We start from the raw sequence: 12875 nt of genomic DNA on the forward strand, positions 1-12875 counted from the left end.
CACAGGTGAATGAACTTATATTTCACTTCTTCTAGCTTCTCCTCTGATTGTTCTAACACTATGTTCAATCCTCGACAGGATTTTTCACTGCCCCGGTGAGAGGAGCCTATCACTTTCAGTTCCACGCTGGTGCTATCGGACAGCCTTCACTGGGTTCTGTAGCTGCGCTGGTGAAGAACGGGGTGAGGATTTGTAACGCTTATGAATATCAGAGTGACGGATTTGGCACCTCGGCCAATGGAGCGACACTGCTTCTCGAGGTGGGAGATGTGGTGTCTCTGCGTCTGTGGGAAGGGACAATAATCCATGATAGTGAAAATCATCACAGCACTTTCACGGGCTTCCTGCTCTTCCCTCTGCAAGAAACACAAACAAAGCCTTCAAGTAATATTGACACTTAGAAATAAAAAGCAAATGCTTACAAAAAAAAATTGGGAAGTCTTTTGTTTCTGTCCTTCTGTTGTCTGTTCAGGACTAGAGACATCCATCCATCCATTTTCTTCAACTTTTCCGCAATGTAAATGAAGATGTTCATTGTTGTTTCTGATGGTTTGTCAAATTATCTTGCGAAAGTCCCAAAAATGATTGAGATATTCATTTTCAATTTCAAATCCCCCTGCCCTAATTAGAGACCATTCCTCAGCGTCAAAATCTCTGTTGATCCTTAAAGGGACTATATCGAGTTTAAAAATGTTAAAAATCATGTATTTTCCTCCCCCTACATGTTCCAGCCATGCCCTAAGGCAGGGGAGTAGGCAAGTTTGTGTTGTGGAGGGCCAATTTTCATCATTCCCAAAGCACCCAAGGGCCGAACCTTAACATTGTAGCCTAAAGTAAAGAACTATTTTCTGCAGATGCCAATGTTTTACATCAGTGGCTCCTAAGTGGCAGGGCTTTGGGAACCACCATTTCCCTCGGATGACAAGCTGATAACCCAAATAAAACTGTAATTTGTCATATATCATATAAAATATTGTGTTTTCCACACAAGTTTTTGTTGAACAAGCAGTAGAAGTAGATATCCCTTAACGACAGAAAATATGATCAAAACAACCCAATAACATTTATTGTAACAGACACAGTGAGTGTTTCCATGCAGTTTCAGATGGGAAATATGAAAAATAGACTTGCGACCCACTGAAAATGTTTTTTATAGTACTTTAACAGGTATTTGATCTCTTATTTGCACAATAATATTTCTCAAAATCATCTTGGGGGCCGGATTTGGTCCTCGGGCCTGACGTTGCCTACCCTGGCTGTTGTGTTGGCGTGGGGCTGTGCGTATATATCGTAGTCCTTATTCTAAACTATTCTCCATCCTTGGTAAGCCACCTCAACCTTAATAATAATATATTCCAATTGTGGGCTTATATTACAACTTTTGTGCAGCTGTGTGCATTTAATCTGGAATGAACTAAGAAGTTGTTCCTCCACGCGGCACTCTGAACTGCAGTGATCTTGGTAAGTATGGTCATATAGCTCCTAACTAGCCTATAATATTAATATTCTATCCGAATGTAAATCCAGTTCTCAGGCAATTCATTTTCATAAGGGGCCACATGAGAAGCCTGAATTGAGTCGGAGGGCCAAATAACTCAAACTTATATCGGGATATAAGTATAATACTGTATATGGGTAGTGTATCGCCGGGGTCCATAAAAAATAGTTTTGATTGGGAAAATACATTGAGGACTTTTTTTCAATAAATACATCCTGATTTCTCATTATGTCAGTGCCCTCTGCTGGACACATGTGGAATTCTTTGCTTTTATTATTATTTAATCTGCCCCCTAGTGGCTGGAGTGATCATTCTGGTAATTTAAAAACAATCATAACTCAGCACGGGAATGGGCTAGAGACTTACTTTTTTTTTTGACATACTTATGAATTTATGCCTTACAAGTTGTGGGCCGGACTGAATCACCTCGCTGTAGGTTCATCAGACGGGCCTCCCCCTCTGGGCTCCCCTTCTGCACAATACCTTCTGGCCTCCCCTTTTGGTTGCTTCCTCGTACTATGTAAAAAAAAAAACATTTAAATCTGCTTTTCTCCAACCCAGCATTTGATGATGGGTTATATAAATATTCAGTGGCCAAAATATTAGCAAATTTAAAGAATATTTACAACTTGCTCAATGCGATTTATTGTTCAAAATACCAAAAAATGCATTTTATAAAACTATTTTTTATCAATTACCTGACGAAATGTTTATTTCACAATGTACTAATTTACAATACTAAATGCATGTGTTTAATCTTCTGCCATGTGGTCTAAAAAGCAGCCATCTTTAACTTTCTTTAGCAATTTAAACCAACTTTTTTATCTGACTGACTGACTATAACTATTACTTAAAGGAACAGGCCACCGTTTTTACATACTGAGATATGTTCTTCACAGATGGCGTTAGCATATAGCTCCAAATGAGGTGTTATATCGCAGTAATATCTTCACTTTATGCTCCTGGTATTATTACGCCTTACAATATAGTTCCCCTTTTTATCCACTTAGAAAATCCACATTGTTTAATTTTGTGTAATTATACTTTGTAGTGGAACACTTCCTGTAACCATATTTAAATAGGAAAAATGTGGTGGTTCTATCGTCACCTTGTTTTGGAGCTATAGAGAGAGGGAGAGGCTAAATGCTAACGCCGTCTGCGCTGTGTTTACGTGACTGAAGGCACGGGTGAAGATCAGACAGGTCCTAAAGAACTCGTCAAAGCTAAGGTAAGAACATATCTCAGTATGTAAAACGGTGGCCTGGTCCTTTAAAGCAGTACTAAGAGGCCATAAGCGCAACTGCAGGTGTCGTAGCTTGTCATGATTTTTTACTTATTAATTGTCCGTAAATACTACGCTGACAGACAAGACAAAGGGACAGAGGGATATTGTTCATCCAATTACACAATGGAGATCTTTTTTTTCACTCAAACCTTGCTGTAAATGCTTTTTAAGTGGACCCTAGCCCACAGTTAGCTTTGCCCGTTAGCCTTTAAGCTTCTTCTTCGTGATTCCATTAGTGTGCATTGGTGGCTCAAACCCAGAGGCAGTGAAGTTGCAAGGGTGGTTTTCTGACCAGAGACACCAGGGGGAGATGAAAAACCCCCCAATCATCCCATTAACACTTGCATTACCCTCAGAGGGACTACGAAAAGGATTTATTAAGGTAAACTTAGTACTGTTTTAATCGACGGATACACTGTTTAAGTGTGATTTGGTTGGTGGTTACCAAAAGCAATATCTTCAAGTCGTGGAGGACCACAGACGAAAATTCTCAGCACCAACTAAGTCATCAGCCATTGATGCCAAGTTGCAGTCAGTGGACCAAGGGAAGCTGTTTGTAAACTAACTGATAGACTGGGAAGTGATACAGTATTAGCACTGTATTAGTCTGTAACTTTGCACACACATTAAGTAGAAAACTTATGTTAACAGATTCTTAAAGTTGGCCTAGACCATATATAGTTGAGCTTGTTTGGATTTAATTGAAAGTAATAAAAATCTCTGAACCTTGGGTTGGTGCTATGTGACTTTCAAGAGGCAAAAAGTTCAATAGAGTTGAGCAAGTCCTAAATATCAATATTTTCAGCTAAAACTTTTTGTACAGCTTATCTATGACAAGCATCATGTAATGGAGGGTTGGAGAACACTGCCCTGAAACTTTCATTTTTTAGAAGCACCCTTCCATGTTCCACTACTACATTGCCCTTTGTTCAACCACCTTTTGGTACTGCTAGTTGGACTATAGTGAATCAAAACTGCTGTCTGGACCGGTCCTGGGTCTAGCGGAGCTCACGCCCAAAGCAAGACTGGTAATGTACAAAATGGGCACTTTGTTGGCCCTTTCTGCCACCTATAGGGGTTTTTAGTAAGGCTCTACCAGGACGTTGAGGTATACTGCTGCTTTGTCCCCAGTTACTTTCAGGCTACTTTTCTGTATTTTAAGTTTGCGTGAAAGTGAACGAAAGATTGATTTTAAAAACAATGATTTCTATCAAAGAAAAGGCTATTTTTTAAAGAAATTGTTAAAATAAAGAAAACTATATTTACATGAGTACTGTCTCTTGTGCTTTACAGTCCACAAACCTGTGCTGTCTTACTGCGGGGAGTTATTTTGTGTTGCTGGTTACAGCCGTTATTGTTCGGTCCTGGAGCAGGTGGCGTTGTTGTTAATTTGGTCATTATCTCTAAATTCAAGTATATTTATTTGTACCCTACCTACCGTACGTCACACATAGTAACGAAAGCTCCAACTCACGTGGGTCTACCACAAGCTTCCATCTACTTCAAAGGTGGCAGGTTACAATTTTGTAATGGCAAACACTCAAACGTCCAATAAAATGCCTCAACACCGTTATGGTGGCCGCTGTGAGTCCAATAATCCAATCGAACCAATTGGACCAGGATCCTGTGCTACGACAACTGACATTAGCATACTCGTCCAATGTAGCTCCAACCGGACTCCAGCGGCATGAAAGGGCGTCTCCCCGCGGCGACGTCTCCACAAATAATCCGTCTTCCGCATCGTTCCTCGTCCTTCCCAGCTGAAGAATAGCTATTTCAAATATTTAAATTTCAATGTTTGGAAATTTTACCCTAACCCTAAACTCCAAGCACATCTCTGCTGTTTATGGTCGGACCAATGGGACTTCGGCCCAATGGGTCCGTTGTTAGAAGAGATGTCAGACTAATGTCACCCTTACTCAATGGGACATTTTTGGAATAATGAGACATTGGACTAATGGGTTACCGCACAAATGGGCTGACCCCTGAAAAACGTGCTGCCAGGAGAGGCTTGTCAACGGTGCAGTTACGCCCCCGAGCCCAGGTAGTTACCAAGACGATTGTTCAGTAGTGACACCGAGGATGAAGATTTCAATGGATTTAGTGATTTGTAGTGAGATCGAGAGTTTGGTATTATAAACAATAATCGGCCTGTCTTTTAGTATAGATACTTTTTAGTGTGGTGTTGTTTTTAGATACTAGCCATTAGCCCGTTAATAAAAAGTCCTACCTCAAAAAACACACGTTTCCTGCAGTCAAGAATTTACATCCAATGTAATGTTTTTAACATGTTGTTTGTTTTCTTGGACTGTTGATATGTGCAAGACGTTGCTAATCCTTAATGGGGAAATAGCGAGAGAAGTCACGTGTCATTTGCAAGCATAGAGCCTATTTACAAAGCGAAGAAACATCACACATCGAGGCGAGTGACGGGCAGGCGACAGGTGTGTAGAAGGCAGAGGGAAATGAACATCTTTAAAAAACTTTAAAGACAAATTATTTAAACAAGCAGCAGAAGGTTGTATCATACTATATTTCCAAGACGCTCGCTCGCTATTAAAACACCAACTTGATGAGACTTGGCTGCTTTTTCACATGAGCTAAAGAAAATGGAAAAGACAGGCACAAAATTCAAATTCAGGGCACTCGATCATGTAGAGAGGGCACCACACAGTGAGGTTTTAGGCTCAAAAGTAAGATCTCATTTGCATTAAAATGTCAACAAATCGTCCAGGACATGTAGATAGTACAATTAGGACACCTATTTGTACAGTTTATAAGCTAAAAAAAGTAGCTAGTTATCCTTCAAGTCAGTTAAGGTGTCTGTATCAGCTATTTATTTTGCGTCTGATTTTGCAAGTTCGATGTTGTTCCCGACAGCAGTCTTAAGTTTCTCAAGATTTCTGCCATGTGACATTAACAGTGTATAGTTCCTTTTTTATGTTGCTGACCGGACACACAGCTGGAAAGAAATGTTATGAAGAAAGACAGAAATAACAATGCATTGCTTCACTTTTAAATATAGTATGATACAACCTTCTGCTGCTTGTTTAAATAATTTGTCTTTAAAGTTTTATAACATTTCTTTCCAGCTGTGTGTCCAGTCAGCAACATAAAAAAGGAACTATACACTGTTAATGTCACATGGCATAAATCTTGAGAAAGACTGCTGTCTGGAAAAACATCGAACTTGCAAAATCAGACGCAAAATAAATAGCTGATACAGACACCTGAACTGACTTGAAGGATAACTAGCTACTTTTTTTAGCTTATAAACTGTACAAATAGGTGTCCTAATTGTACTATCTACATGTCCTGGACAATTTGTTGACATTTTAATGCAAATGAGATCTTACTTTTGAGCCTAAAACCTCACTGTGTGGTGCCCTCTCTACATTATCGAGTGCCTTGCATTTGAATTTTGTGCTTGTCTTTTCCATTTTCTCTAGCTCATGTGAAAAAGCAGCCAAGTCTCATCAAGTTGGTGTTTTAATAGCGAGCGTCTTGGAAACTTGGAAAGAGCCTGAAAAGGAACTGCTGTTACATGGGGGATGCCAGTATGGCATGGATCCATGGTCTACGCCCAGTATTTAAGCCTATATCCAGATCACACGCTTGAATGAGGGCAATTATTTGTGCCGGTGGAAAATGGTTAATCTAGGAGGGTCGGCCCATTAGTTCGACGTCTCATTATTCTGAAAATGTGCCATTGTCCCATTGAGTAGGGGTTGACAAATAAAAATAGGTTTAGGCAAGAGTCCACTGACCTTAAGGTTAGGGCCAATGGTTGTATATGGTTCTCTAATCCACAACACTACTGGGATAGAGATGTCGGACTAATGGCACTTCTGCTCAATGGTAAATGTTAGGAATGACGTCGGACTCATGGGTTATCAGACCAATGGCATGACACCAATCTTTGATACCCCCATTTGCTACCCGTGATTGTAAACTCCACTATCCTTAAGGTTTGGGCCAATGGTTGTGTATGGCTCTCTAATCCACAACACAACCTGGTTAGAGATGTCGGACTAATGGCACCTCTGCTCAATGGTAGATTTTCGGAATAATGAGACGTGGGTTAATGGGTTGTCGGACCAATAGCATGACACCTGTATTTATGCTATAGTAGGCAAGGCAAGGCAAGTTTATTTGTAGAGCACAATTCATACACAAGGCAATTCAAAGTGCTTCACAGTTGCATAAATACAAGAAAACAAATAGAATCAATAATATATATATATATATATATATATATATATATATATATAGTCTACCTTAAAAAATATATCACATTTGTAATCTTGTGCATAGTGTGCCCCGTAGAGCTGATCTTTTGCTAAGAAACAAACAATTTATCCTTTGTCTTTTGTAACCAACTCTCTGCTGAACAATTAAACTATCGCAGAGTTATGTTATGTTCTCTATTTTCGGCTGTGCTTTGTGCTGATTGTTGATGAAAAGTGAGCAATAAACCAGAAATGCATCAGGCCCGGCTCAGTGTGTGATAGGCTGCTTTGTGTAGTTTCTGGCTTTGTTGACGTTATTAGTGCATAATGTTTTCACAGGATCGATGCGAGCTAGTGCTGCTATGCTACTCCAGATGCTAACATATCGGCTACAGCCAATTGAATGTCTGATGAAGCCGGATCAATAAACTAGACCTTTTCCACCTCCACTTCTGGTTCATATCTGCCAGCCAGAGCCCACTGCTCTAAAAACTCTTGGTTTTATGGAAGAAGAGCTGGGAGCTCACGTTAAAGAAGCAGACACAGTCCCTACATCTAAGACTAACGTACCTTTTCGAATTACCTTATGATCAGGTCAGTTAAGTAAAACTTTAGCCCGCACCCTGAAGTCAAGCTGCCTTAGGAGAAACACTGCTGTGGGAAGTACGGCACGCTGAACCTCTAGTTCTTCTTATTGCAGACTTTGTCTTATTGTGATACAATATTTCTTTTTTTCTGATGTCTGTTCATCACTATGGTGTCCCCTGTCCCATAGTGGTGCCTGTTTCAGAACGAATGGAGGAACCTCACCTACAGAGATTGGCAAGGCAAGGCATGTTTTTTTTATACCGCGCATTTCGTATACAAGGCAACTGAATATGCCTGACAAGAAGAACTGAAGTTCCAACAAGGACTGGACGTTCTTGACCCGTTTGCTGTGGGACTCTCATCGGCCCTGGATCTCTATAACCTATCCGTCAATGGGAGTGAATCTGTCCTTCTGTGGTTCTCCCCGAGGTTTCTCTTTCCTCCCCCTGAGTGGGCGGAGTAAGGCTGGGCACTGGTGTTTAGTTGATATTTAAACAGTCCTCAGTGTAAGGAGGTTTTAGACTTGTCTAAAGATGGAGAACACTGAGGTCATTCTGCTGCTGCTCTGCGCTCTCTCCTCGGCTGAAGAAGTCCAATGTGAAGTGCAGCCTCAGCCCTGTCTATCAGACATCCACAGCGTGCTCCGAGAACACAGCGTTAAACTGGCTGAGGACAGACTGCTGATTGAGCAGCTACAGACACTCAACCAAGGTGAGATTTACTATTTCACAACAATACTACTCTTTATCTGACTTAACTGCACTTCTGTCTCCTTTAGGACAAGCGGCCCAGCTGAAGACACTACTGGAAGAGTTGGAGAAGCGAACCTCTCAAGTGGGCAAAGTGGCAGAGCAACAAGGTGACACACTACACTCCATTCACTCACACTCTTAAGCTGCGTCCAGACTAGAAAGTGTGGATCATTCGGGCAAAAGGACACAGAAGATCATCTGTTTGAATTTGGAACACAAAATAACCTCTGCTACTATACTGCACAGTGGTGCAGGTTGTCACACTACATCATAAAGACACAAATCAACCAGAAACACCGTCTGAAAGAGGAGGAAAAGTTTTATGACAGCACAGCCTGCGGTTGGTGTGAAATGCTTTGCAGATCCAGGCATTCCGATCAGAGAACTTATACGCTTCAATACACTTGTGAAAACAAAAGACTAGGTGCGATAAAGAACGCACTGGATTACAAACCTATTTTAAACACGATTTTTTAAAATTATGATATATGCCTAAAGAATATGAAATTATGTTTAGGCTGTATGAGTTGGGTTTATCAGCGAGCAAACCATAGAGAAGTCCCCACAGACATGGGCAGGATCCTCCAAGGTTTTCTCTGAACTGCGCATGAACACAAGCGTACACACAGTTGGATGACACCACATCTTGTGATTCACTCACTGAGACCAGCTGGATGGGATAATACTGATACAATGTTAGGCTGTACAGTCCCTCTGTGTGGGAAGCTGTCTGGAGTTAGTAAATACTACAGAAATAGGTGCTGTGGGCCACTTTGCATCCAGCGTCTTGCCGGTTGTAACGATCTATGCAAATATGTAGGACTGCAGGGGCCACATTGGGTTTTTGAACTTGAAGACCAGGGCGAGAATTGGGTTGTTTCAAACAAGTACAATTCTCAAATAAACAGTGATAAACACACATGGATAGAAACATTCTGATAGAAACATTCTGCTTTTAAAAATCTAGAAAGGTTTCTACAGTATGAAGCATAGGTAAACGGTCGAGTCAGTTGGAAACCTTATCCAGCACCAGTTGAACCTTATTGCTGGGTTTCATGTGACATCACAACATTCTAAAGGCCTATAATATTTAATAAACTGGGGCAGGTAAAATTATTTGTTTTTGATGTGATGTTTGGTCTTGTACAGAGAGATCATGGACCCAGTCAATGATATTAATGATGATTTTTGCAATTCATATATTTTCTTTTTAGATACGACTCGTGAAAGTGTAACACAGTTAATAGGAAAAACTGGCTCCTGCCCCCCACTGGGTAGTGTGACATCATCACATTCTAGAACCTGAAAACAACCAATAGGTGAATTTCTGTTCAAACTCAATGTGCCACATTTAAAGGAATAGGCCACCGTTTTTACATACTGAGATATGCTCTTACCTCACTTTAGCCGAGTTAATATATCCCCGTCTGGTCTTTGTCCGTGCGCTCTGCCAGGCACACGGAGCACATACGCAGCCTCTCCCACATGTCACATAGCTCCAAAAAAGCTCACGATAGAAGCTACCAAGCTCTTCCACGTGTTCCCTATTTAAATAAAGTTACGTGAAGTGTTTTCATGCGAAGTATATTTACACAGAAATGTAGCACGTTGATTTTATAAGCAGATAAAAAGGGGGACTATATTGTGAGGCGTAATGATACGAGGAGCAAAACGTCCGCGCAGTAACTCCTATAGACTTCCCCCCGCTCACTTCCGTCAATAACCTTTAGGAGTTACTGCGCGGTTTTGCTCCTCGTATCATTACGCCTCACAATATAGTCCCCCTTTTTATCTGCTTATAAAGTCGACATGTTACATTTCTGTGTAAATATACTTCGTATGAAAACACTTCACGTAACTTTATTTAAATAGGGAACACGTGGAAGAGCTTGGTAGCTTCTATCGTGAGCTTTTTTGGAGCTATATGACATGTGGGAGAGGCTGCGTATGTGCTCCGTTTGCCTGGCAGAGCGCACGGACAAAGACCAGACGGGGATATATTAACTCGGCTAAAAAGAGGTAAGAGCATATCTCAGTATGTAAAAACGGTGGCCTATTCCTTTAAGTGAGTTTTAGATGAAAGGCGCTTGGAATCAAGGCACACATCACGGCTCTGAGAACCAGTAGGGCCGAGACCGTAAAAAGACTTTTGGCTCCTGAAATGGCTTGCCATTGGCTTCAACTGGCTTTTTGTTGGCTTTTTGTTGGCTTTTTGTTGGCTTCAACTGGCTTTTTGTTGGCTTTTTGCTTTTTCAACTGGCTTTTTGTTGGCTTTTTGTTGGCTTCAACTGGCTTTTTGTTGGCTTTTTGCTTTTTCTACTGGCTTTTTGCTTTTTCAACTGGCTTTTTGCTTTTTCAACTGGCTTTTTGCTTTTTGTTGGCTTTTTGTTGGCTTTTTGCTTTTTCAACTGGCTTTATTGTGGTTTGTTGATTTCAACTGGCTCTTTGGCGGAAGGCCAGTCCAAGAGCTTCCCCTTTCGCTGTCAAGTGACACCACACAGGCTTATGGAGAATACGGCGCTTTGAAAAAATGATGCGTGTGATGTCATTACAGAGCAAAGTCTGCATAACCTATGGTTCAAGCTGACTGTTTTACCTTTGAGCTCACATTAAATAACATGTTCATGGTAAGGGCTTCTTGTAACCGGAGGGTTAGCAGATTGAAACCGCAGGTGCAAATGGTTGTCCTTGGACAGGACACTTCACCCACCATTGCCTCCACTGGTCATCAATGGATGACAGTGTAGACTGTGAATGTGTTCATGGTTCCTAGATGTCATGCAGTAGTTCCCAAAGTCTGGGTCTTGGCTCGCGGGACACTGAGGTGGGGATGATTTCTAGACAATATTTTTTTAATTCATAACTTGACAGCTGAGTTTGCTCCCGCTGTCACACAAACCTTGCGATCACTGCTGCTTAAGGCTGTTGCAGGTGGCCGTTCTCGCGAGGCTAGGCTATGTGACTGAGTTCAAGCTGGAGAGAGCATTTTGTATTTTAATTTTTGTTAAATTACGAGATAGTACTAAAACATGAGAAGACGGTGTGGAACAGGGAGTGTATAGTAGCCAAAACAGCTGCTATATATATAAAAAATAATTAAAAAAACACCCCGCGACCCGGCCCCGGATAAAGCGGAAGATAATTTCCATTATTAACTGATAACATAACCTTGTTGATAGTGCAGGCCCTTCAAAGCGCCACCACATAGCCTACTCCATAAGCCCGTGTAGTGTCGCTTAAGAGAGAAGGGGGAGCTCTCGGACTGGCCTTCCGCCAAAAGGCCAGTTGAAGCCAATGATAAGCCATTTCAGGAGCCAAAAGCCAATTTTCGGGCTCGCCCTCTCTCCTGAGAACAGAGAGGAGCCTCAGAGATAGAAATCAGACAAATAAATTAGTCTGGTGGTGGCTGAAAATAGACCATGTTGAGCCGCCATAAACTAATACATTAATGGGAAACCTTGTTTTTACACACATGTTCACACACAAAAAAAATGCATGTAAATTTAAATTAGTAAACCTTTTAGGAGCTACTTGGGAAGGTCTGGAGCGCCACTCCCAAGTTACTGGTTGGCAATGTTTTAACTGTTGGCACTGGTTTTAAGTATGCTTTCGGGGTATTTCTAAAGAGACGCTGCTAAAACTATGTTCTTATGTTCTGGTGCACCTCGATGATACCTATCAACCAATCCAAAATGTGATTCTGGAGCCCTGCATGTTTCTGCTTGTTTGTTTCTCACATAGCCACTGCCACGCGCTCCCATGTTTTCTTATATGCATAGTATCTGTTCTACAGTGTCCTCCTGTGAACCTCTTAAGAGTCAGCTGTTTGGTTTCTCTGTTTTTCAGCTGGACAAGTGGCTTTTTCAGCATCACTCAGATCGAGTGACATAACCCTTGGCCCATTCAAAGCTCACACTCCTCTGGTCTACAAGTATGTGGTCTCTAACATTGGAAGTGCCTACAACCCAAACACAGGTGAATAAACTGATGGAAGTGTCTGCAAATTGCTTTTGATATCAGTACTGAAATAACAATTGTATCTACAGGAGTTTTCACTGCCCCGGTGAGAGGAGCCTACCACTTTGAGTTCTACTTTGGTGCACATGGAGGTTCACATGGCACAGCTGCCGGCTTGGTGAAGAATGAGGACCATATTTTTGCTGCATACGAGCAGCAGCCAGGTGGATTTGGCACCGCGGCCAACGGAGCCACTCTGCTCCTGGAGGTTGGAGACGTCGTGTTTATGCGTCTCTGGGTGAACAGCATTATCTTTGATAATGAGAATCGCCACAGCACATTCAGTGGTCACCTGCTGTTTACAATGTGAGGAAGAATGACAATGAAATGTATGAAAATAAACACATGACTGAAAGTGTTAGATAGTGTGTGTAATTGGACGGATGTGAGCAATAACTAGAATGACAGTAAAGGGTAACAATTATAACCTTTGATTTTACTCCTGCTTGACATTTGTAGACAGTTCCAATGATCCTGTGGAAATAAAGCCTTTTTAGTTACTTCCT

At 41.4% G+C, this 12875-nt stretch overlaps 1 protein-coding gene across 1 annotated transcript; it reads left to right on the forward strand.

Moving 5' to 3' along the window:
* Nucleotides 1-8082: 8082 nt before the first annotated feature.
* On the forward strand, nucleotides 8083-12875 carry LOC306964947 (complement C1q-like protein 4). Its single transcript, XM_079559127.1, has 4 exons — nucleotides 8083-8311; nucleotides 8379-8459; nucleotides 12199-12327; nucleotides 12399-12875. Exons 1-4 carry the CDS (start codon nucleotides 8134-8136, stop codon nucleotides 12677-12679), a joined length of 669 nt encoding a protein of 222 aa, XP_079415253.1. The 5' UTR covers nucleotides 8083-8133; the 3' UTR covers nucleotides 12680-12875.

This window comes from Gobius niger (genome assembly GCF_951799975.1).
Source record: "Gobius niger genome assembly, chromosome: 6".
NCBI classification, from domain to species: domain Eukaryota; kingdom Metazoa; phylum Chordata; class Actinopteri; order Gobiiformes; family Gobiidae; genus Gobius; species Gobius niger.

Excerpts from the sequence above, each read along its gene's own strand:
- LOC306964947 (XM_079559127.1), top strand. The coding sequence starts at position 8,134 with ATGGAGAACACTGAGGTCATTCTGCTGCTGCTCTGCGCTCTCTCCTCG. Across the intron at positions 8,312-8,378 it reads GCTACAGACACTCAACCAAG|GACAAGCGGCCCAGCTGAAG; the intron begins GTGAGATTTACT and ends TGTCTCCTTTAG. Across the intron at positions 12,328-12,398 it reads TGCCTACAACCCAAACACAG|GAGTTTTCACTGCCCCGGTG; the intron begins GTGAATAAACTG and ends TTGTATCTACAG.